Source organism: Podarcis muralis, chromosome 13, assembly GCF_964188315.1.
Source record: "Podarcis muralis chromosome 13, rPodMur119.hap1.1, whole genome shotgun sequence".
Classification (NCBI taxonomy): domain Eukaryota; kingdom Metazoa; phylum Chordata; class Lepidosauria; order Squamata; family Lacertidae; genus Podarcis; species Podarcis muralis.
In genome coordinates, this window is record NC_135667.1 from 23,763,184 (window position 1) to 23,772,313 (window position 9,130).

The window sequence follows — 9,130 nt, forward strand, 5'->3', positions numbered from 1 at the left end:
CTTTCCAACAGGTTGACCTCACCATTGAAAGTGCACTCTTCCATGTGAATGCCAATCACATTAAATTATTGAGAAGAAAGAAACCATAGCTGAGTAGAAATAGATTTGTAGCAAGTAAGGCAATAAACATGGCTAAGCTGCACATTCACTGCATTAATTCAGATTGCCTGGTCTATCGTGATTTAGAATGAATGAGCTGTGTGCTTGCATATGCTACTGAATCTCCTCCTTTAACGTTAGTAGCATAAACAAATCAGGAAAAGAGGGCATCAGTTTGCATGTTCTTATACATTACATGTGGACTTGTGTGACTGCTCGGGCTGTTGTCCTGATGCTAATTGTTGCTGCAGTACTTCAAGGTCTCTGTTTTCCCTTCTTAAGGTTATCTTTAAACCAGACTTGGGTTAAAGAGCCATTCATATAGGACTGTCCTTTCAAATGAAGCCCTGTCATTACTGCATTAGCTCTACAAGTATCGGTGGAGCTTAGTGTTTGCAGGGGACAAGCATAGTGTTTGCATGGGACACTCCTCTATCCTTTGGAGGCAGGTGCTGAATGTCACAGGGCCATTAACCGTAGAGCAAATTGTTGGTAGTTACTTATCTTGATGCAGAGCAGGAAAATCAAAGGAAATAATTAACGTAGCACATATACACCTGAAGCGGGAGCAAGGTACAGTAACTGACAAACGAATCTCAGTTTGCTAAGAAGGTAAGAAAAAATATTTCCAGAACTGCATTTCATTCTTTTAGTTATTGGAATGTGTTTGTTTAATGATGAATTGGTTATCAGGTGAAAGGAGCAAGGCTTTTCGCTTGCTTCCATTTAGGATATATATAGGATATACAGTGGTACCTCGGGTTACATACGCTTCAGATTACAGACACTTCAGGTTACAGACTCCGCTTACCCAGAAGTAGCACCTCGGGTTAAGAACTTTGCTTCAGGATGAGAACAGTAATCGCGTGGCGGTGGCACAGCAGCAGTGGGAGACCCCATTAGCTAAAGTGGTGCTTCAGGTTAAGAACAATTTCAGGTTAAGAATGGACCTCCGGGACGAATTAAGTACTTAACCCAAGGTACCACTGTATAGTTTACCTTTGTGTAGAAACTTTCAAGCCACATTTGCAAATATACTTGTGATAGTAAATTTCAGGGGCTTCCATGCAAAATGTAAGTTTACAAATATAAGTGTGTGTGTGTGTGTGTGTGTGTGTGTGTGTGTGTGTGTTTGAGAGAAAGAAGAATGAAGGCAACATGCTCCTTTCTGCAGAGATCCTTCCTAGCCACACAAGCCTGAATACTGGTGGTTACTTCTTTCATTTGTAATGGACATAAAATGGCTGCTTCTCTGCCACTCCCATTTGACACTGGCAAGTGATATTTATCCCTTGGCACACAGAGTTACCGGTAGCTCTGCCATGGAACATCTCAGACTTTTCCCCATCAAGTTCCTGGTCTTCTTAGTTGGGGATGACATTGACCATCTCTCAACTTGAAGGGTTTGTCCTGCTTTTCAAGATCTTTAGTTAAATATGTATCTCCCATATAGTCATTCATTTCAGTACGGATGTATAACCAGCCAATTCTAGACCCTTTCTACAAAACCTGTTTTTCACTTTAGAGGATGCAGTTTCCCATTTTTTGAATATTTCTTATACCTCAATATGCTGTGTTGTGAAAAGCTCCGTATCAACATTTACATGAGGAAAGTGGATTAGTGAGTGGTGTAGGACAGAAAGAGCAGTAACTGTGTGACATGCACACATGGTGCTGCACAACACAATTTACCTGCAACTTTTAAAATTTAGTATTGTGGTTTAACAATATTGGAGCAGTGTATTTGATTATCTGAAATGCTGACAAGATATGTGTGTGCGTGTGTGCGTGCGCGTGGGAAACATAATCTGTCTACTTGCAAAAGAGACAGAGTAGATAGCTTTTGAATATATATGCAACACATTTCTTTTATCAGATCTAAACTGAAACAGGGTAAGAACATAAAACGTATTATATAAAAACAAAAGTAAAATTCTATACATGCCTCATTTTCAGATAAGTGTGATTATAGAAAACAGCTTTAGTTGACACATACATTCTGCTGGTGTGGTGAAATAAAGGTAAAGGTAAAGGGACCCCTGACCATTAGGTCCAGTCACAGATGACTCTGGGGTTGCGGCGCTAATCTCGCTTTACAGTACTGGCCAAGGGAGCCGGCATACAGCTTCTGGGTCATGTGCCCAGCATGACTAAGCTGCTTCTGGCAAAACCAGAGCAGCGCAAAGAAACGGCGTTTACCTTCCCGCCAGAGTGGTACCTATTTATCTACTTGCCCTTTGACGTGCTTTCAAACTGCTAGGTTGGCAGGAGCAGGGACTGAGCAATGGGAGCTCACACTGTCGCGGGGATTCGAACTGTGAACCTTCTGATTGGCAATCTCTAGGCTCTGTGGTTTAGAAATACACAGCTATAATTCCCTTTGTTTTATTTATTATAATAATAATAAATTACAAATATGCATATTTGTGGAGATGGATTAGAAGAAAGACAAAATGGGACACTGGAGTGAATGTATACTTTATAAGTAGCAATCTCCTTTTCAACTTCCTTCCAACTCTACAGGAAAGTGAAAAAAGGCTTACCAGTATCGTTGCCACTTTATTTGTTAACCATTTCCCCACATAATTTGTGTTCAAAGCAATACACATTATATGCATGACCAAAAAATCACTAAATATATTAACCCACAAAAGCAAGTGAGCCCAGGCCAGAGAGTCCGTATCATTGATTTTTGACAGAACTACCCAATTGACCCTCCCCCAGTGTCCCTAGGGTTACTGTCTTCCTTGAGGAAAATCAGAAACTAGGATGCCCAGGCTAGGAAGCATGGCAAATCAGCTCCTGATAGGTGGCCTGAGAAAACTACTGGGACAGCCCTCATTCACCTTCTCTGGGGCTATTAAAGTCCCATCTGCCCTGAGAGATGGCAGGGAAGCCGATTCCAGGAGCAAATGCCATGAGTTGTCAGTCAACCTGAGAGGTCTCTGTCACTACATTTTTGATCTACTATTTTAAATTTGTAAACAACCTCAAGTGCATTGACTGAAAAGTGGTGTGAAATAAATGCAATAAATATATAAATAAAACAAGTTCAAATCAAGATAATCAGAATAACAAAAATACATCATAATAGAAAAATAAACTTCAAAAATTGCTTGGCTAAGAGGAAGAACAAAACAAAAAACTGTATTGAATACCGTCCTCTGATCCACTTGCAAAAGAGGATACAGATTTGCATAATATATACCATTCCTGGTATATATAGCATAAATTAAGTTTTAACAAAGTCAAAGTACATTATGTGAAGATTAATGTACAAAAATGCCTATTTTCTAAAAAATAAAGTAGACAGAACTGTTGACAGTAATTAATAAATGGTGACCAGTGGATCTTGCAATTTTACGGTATATTTTATTTCTTCCTTCCAACAACTGTACAGGTATAGTCCTATTCTTCAGATCTTTGATCCATGTGTTCTAGACGGTTCTATGATACTTGGAGCAATGGAAAATTAATATGTGGTGTTCTTCTTTTGCAGCAAAAGGAACTGAGCCCACCATTGCCTTGGTGGGTTACAAAGGCTGGGGGATTGGCCTCACCGGCAGCTCCAACGGTTGGTACCCAAAGCCCAAGGCTCTCTGCCTGGACAGTGAAGGGAAAGTCCGAAGTAAACAGTCAGACACTACAAATACAGAGACCAAGGCAGGGAACTTCAGTGTTTCCAGTTCCATTACAACAGAATCAGGAGTTGACCATGAAGTCTCTTGCAAAATCATCAACGAACTGCTAGAGATGGAGAGTGAATCGAGAATCCTGATCTCTGGTGAGTAGGGGTGAAGCAAAAGGGCCAAGAGGTTAAAGGCTTTCAATGTGCTTTCAGTACAAGTAGGAAGAAAGTACAAATACAAATAGGAAGAGAGAAGTTTGGGAAATTTATTTGATTTTGATGCCTTTGAAGTACACCATGCTCTTTGTTTGAATGGATTATCCAGATTATCTACGACTGTACAGTGGAACCTTGTATTACGTACCACCCTTCTTACACATGCTTTGGGTTACGAGCTCTGTTAACCCAGAAGTAGATCCCCTTGTTGCGAACTTTGCCCCGGGATGCGCGCGGAAATCACACGCTGGCGGTGTGGCAGCAGTGGGAGGCGCCATTAGCGAAAGCGCGCCTCATGTTAAGAACAGTTTTGGGTTAAAAGCAGACCTCCGGAATGGATCAAGTTCGTAACTGGAAGTAACACTGTAGTTCTGCTCAGCAGCATTTCATCAGTTATCATCTGGGGTAATGGCTGAAGTGTTTTCTGGCTTCTATCCCATATCCACTATTCAGCAGAGAGGCAGGCAGGTCACAGCTGAAGCCCCCGCCCCCCGGCACAATTTCAGCTCAATCCCTCCCAAAATAGGAAGTTCAGGAAAGTTTGGGGCAATGAAGGTGAGTGGCAAAGGCAGACTCTGGTTAGGTTAGTTTTGCAGCTTGAAATCTTCTTCAGGAGAAATATGTGGCTGTAACTGAGATTTTAATGTGTGTTTCAGGTGCCCTTTATCCTACCACTTTCCCTTGCCTAGGACCCTTCCTAATAATTCTGTTGCTTTCCATCTGCCTTCTTCTTTATGTAAAGCGCAAAAGGAGACGTAAGTATTTTAAATCTATCATTTTCTTAACGTCATTTAACTGTAGATGTGAACTGTTACAGAAACCTTCTTTTTTTGTACCTATGTTTATAAAATTGAGTGGTGTGTTTTTGGATACAGAGAAGAAATACATACCAGTTAAATCAATACGTATTTACTAGAGCCAGTAATTGCTCCTTAAACTGCTAAAATGTGCATAGTTCAAAAGCTGCTTCAGGCAATCAGAGTCACTTCCCCAACAGATAGTTGGGAAATTCAATGTGGTTTACATTTTAATGTGGATCTACCTGCTTTGGACTTAGCAAATCAAGATGGAAACCAAAATGCCAATTTATTGCATTTTGTAATTCATTTTTTCAACCAGAAATACATTAGAGGAAAGTCTACCCCAAAAATGCACATATTAGTGAAAATAATGCATCATATTAAAGGAAATTGCCTTCAAAAATGTGTTTATTAGGAGAAATAAGGACTGAAATGTTGGTGAATTTTCATAAAGAAAAAATGTGGATTTTCAATTGTGTAGCTTGACCTCACATCTAAGTCACTTGTTTCTTCTCATATATTTTCCTAACTTTTCGTTGTACTTGAGAAGTCTAATGCTGTGCTACAGGATATTTCAGTATTTCATAGTCCTCCTCCTCATCTTCTTCTTTTCTTCTTTTTAAAAGTTTGGCTACAGAGTGTGTGGGGCTCTTGCACACTGAATTGAATATAGCTAGACCTTCTCAGAGTACAGTAGTACCTCGGGATGCGAACGGGATCCGTTCTGGAGCCCAGTCCGCATTTTTGACCGTCTGAGCATGCGCGAGCGGTGAAACCTGGAAGTAATGCACTCCGTTACTTCCGAGTCACCGTGGAGCGCAACTTATCCTGAAGCATACTACTTCAGGTATGACTGTACTGGGTTCTGAGGATGTACCTCTCTGCAGGGGAATTTTGCATGCTATATAATGTAAGACACGACTGCACATCTGCGCGTGCGTGGGTTGCTGCTTCTGCGCATGCGTGTGATGTCATTTTGATCGTCTGCATGAGTGTGAGCAGTGAAACCTGGAAGTAACACGCTCTGTTATTTCTGGGTCACCGCGGAGTGCACCCGATAATAATAATAATAATAATAATTTTTTATTTATACCCCGCCCTCCCCAGCCAAGGCCGGGCTCAGAGGGGCTTACAAGCAATAAAAAAAAAGATGAATGATTACAACTTAAAAACAAAAATAAAATACAACATTAAAATAATGGAACATTAAAATATTAAAATGGAGCCTCATCGCAGGAGGAGAAGGAAAAGAAAAAAGAAAGCGAGGGAGGGAATCAAATTGGCTCCAAGCCAAAGGCCAGGCGGAACAACTCTGTCTTACAGGCCCCGTGGAAAGAAATCAGATCCTGCAGGGCCCTGGTCTCATGAGGCAGAGCGTTCCACCAGGCCGGAGCCAGAGTTGAAAAGGCCCTGGCTCTGGTTGAAGCTAATCTAACTTCCTTAGGGCCTGGGACCACTAGGGTGTTGTTATTTATGGACCTTGAGGCTCTCCGTGGGGCATACCAGGAGAGGCGGTCCTGTAGGTACGAGGATCCTAGGCCGTGAAGGGCTTTAAAGGTCAAAAGCAGCACCTTAAATCTGACCCTGTACTCCACCGGGAGCCAGTGCAGCTTGAAAAGCACTGGGTGAATATGCTCCCATGGCAGAGACCCCGTGAGGAGCCTCGCTGCAGCATTCTGTACCCACTGGAGTTTCTGGGACAGCTTCAAGGGCAGCCCCGCGTAGAGCAAATTACAGTAGTCAAGCCTGGAGATGACCGTCTCCATGGAAAGGGAGGCGTCAAGGATTACACCCAAACTCTTAACGGAAGGCAATGGCACTAATTGGGCCCCCGCAAGAGAAGGGAGTTGGTCCCTCATCCCCATGCCATCCCGACCTAGTCATAGGACCTCTGTCTTCGAAGGATTTAGTTTCAATCGGCTCCCACGAAACCATCCAGCCACAGCTTCCAAGCATCTGGTCAGTGTGTTCGGGGCCGAGTCAGTGTGGCCATCCATCAGCAGATAGAGCTGAGTGTCATCAGCATATTGGTGACAGCCCAGCCCAAAGCTCCGGATAATCTGGGCAAGGGGGCGCATAAAGATGTTAAAAAGTATCGGGGAGAGAATTGCGCCCTGCGGCACTCCACACACCAAGGAGTGGCATGACGACATTTCCCTCCCTAGTGCCACCCTCTGCCCCCGACCAGAGATAAAAGAGCACAACCAGTTACGGGCTATGCCCTGTATCCCCACATCTGCGAGGCGGTGGTCCAGAAGATCATGATCGACCATGTCAAAGGCTGCTGACAAATCTAAAAGGATCAGCAGTCCTGACCCGCCTTGATTCAGTTGTCTACGGAGATCATCTGTTAGGGCAACCAGAGCCGTCTCCGTCCCAAAACCAGGACGGAAACCGGACTGAAATGGATCTAATGCCGATGTTTCTTCCAGAAACCTACCAAGCTGTTCAGCAACCGCTCTCTCAATTACCTTACCCAGGTATGGAAGATTTGAAACTAGGCGGTAATTGGATAGGTCTAAGGGATCTAATGAAGTTTTCTTTAAGAGTGGACACACCACTGCTTCCTTCAGTTCCCCTGGGAATGTCCCCGTGTCAAGGGACAAATTGATAATTTCAACCAGGGGGGTCCGTGCAACATCTGGACACTCCCTAATCAGCCAAGACGGGCACGGATCAAGGAGGCAGGTGGTGGGCCTACCAACTTGGAGGAATCTATCCACATCAGTAGGGAGTATCCGATCGAAATGGTCCAACACTGGACCTGAAGTCAGTCGAGGGGCCTCCAGTTCAGTCACTGATTCTAAATTGGCAGGGAGGTCAGGGCGGAGCAACAGGACTTTCTCCGCAAAAAAGCTCGCGAATGCATCACAGCTGTGGGTCGAATTTGTGCTTAAATTTGGTTGTCTTCCTAAGGACGTTATTGACCTAATTATTCTAAAAAGTTGTGCCGGGCGAGAGCTAGCGGATGCAATGGAAGCTGCAAAGTAAGTTTTCATAGCAGCTTTCATAGCCATCTCATAGGCTTTCATAAGTGTCCTATAAGATGTTCTTGAGGCTCCGTCACGAGTCCGTCGCCATACTCGCTCTAGCCGTCTGAGATCCCGCTTCATTTTCCGGAGCTCCTCAGTAAACCAAGGGGCCCAGTTTCGACGGGGTCGCAGAGGGCGCTTAGGCACGATCTCATCAATGGCTGCCAAGAGCCGGTTATTCCAGTCCTCAACAAGGTCATATAATGAGTCGCCAGGAGGAGCAGGGTTCCGAAAGGCTTGTCGGAATCTATCAGGATCCATCAGTTTTCGCGGACGAGCCCAAATAGGTTCGCCACCCGAGCCGGGGAGGAGCGGGAAGTCAATCTTGGCTTTCAGAGCGTAGTGATCAGACCATGGCACTTCCACAGCGGGGAGCATGATCACATCTATGCCAGCCCCAAAGATCAGATCCAGCGTGTGGCCTGCTTGATGAGTGGGGCCCAAAACAAACTGGCAGAGCCCTAGTGTTGCCATGGAAGTCACTAGGTCCAGAGCCTGTGAGGAGGGAGCGGCATCGGCATGGACTTTGAAGTCTCCCAAAACCAGTAGGTTTGGGAACTCCAAGGCCCAGCCCGCCACCACCTCCAGCAGGTCAAAATACTTATCCTGAAGCATATTACTTCAGGTATGACTGTACTGGGTTTTGAGGACATACCTCTCTGCAGGGGAATTTTGCATGTTATATATGAGAGGCTAAGGTGGTGGTGGGGGGGGGGGGTCGCATGAAAATATCCTAAATATTTATGAAATATCATCAAGACCTGGGGCACAGGGACATTGGTTTCTTATAAAAAATATTTATTATTTTCAAAATGAACAATGTTTAATAGTAAAAGAAGAAAAAAACATTTACTATGAATTCCCAATTCAGATAAAGGACTCAGCTACTGTATACAGTTGCTAATCAAACATTTTAAGTGCAATATACAATGTGATGCTAGATGGCGATGGTGAGCCTTATGGAAAATTCAATGTATTTTGAAAAACTTTTTTAAAAAAAGCAATTTCAGAACAGTTTTTATATGTATGTAGATTCCACCAAAGTGTATTTCCATAAATCCTGATGTGTCATAGGCACCCAGATTTTGGAATGGTCCCCGGTAATGATATTGTATTGTTTTTAGTTCATTTCACTTTTTATTTCTATGTGGAGGAAAAGTAATTTCTTTTCTTTTCTTCCCCCCCACCCTCCATTTCCAGATGATTCAAAGGCAATAACTGGTAAGTCTTGTAAAATATTTCAGGTTTGAACATCTAAATCCAAATGACTTTCTCCATTCTGCCATCCTATGGATGTGGGTGGGGTTACTGAGCAGCTTTGGTCTGCTAGAACTTTGAACTTCCCTAGAGCTATA

At 43.4% G+C, this 9,130-nt stretch overlaps 1 protein-coding gene across 1 annotated transcript; it reads right to left on the reverse strand.

Annotated features, from left to right (window-relative positions):
• Window positions 1-5,581: 5,581 nt before the first annotated feature.
• Window positions 5,582-8,745, reverse strand: LOC144325324 (uncharacterized). The gene is made up of 2 exons (XM_077918208.1): window positions 7,672-8,745; window positions 5,582-5,624 (listed from the first exon to the last, which is right to left on the reverse strand). Exons 1-2 carry the CDS (start codon window positions 8,388-8,390, stop codon window positions 5,582-5,584), a joined length of 762 nt encoding a protein of 253 aa, XP_077774334.1. The 5' UTR covers window positions 8,391-8,745.
• Window positions 8,746-9,130: the final 385 nt, after the last annotated feature.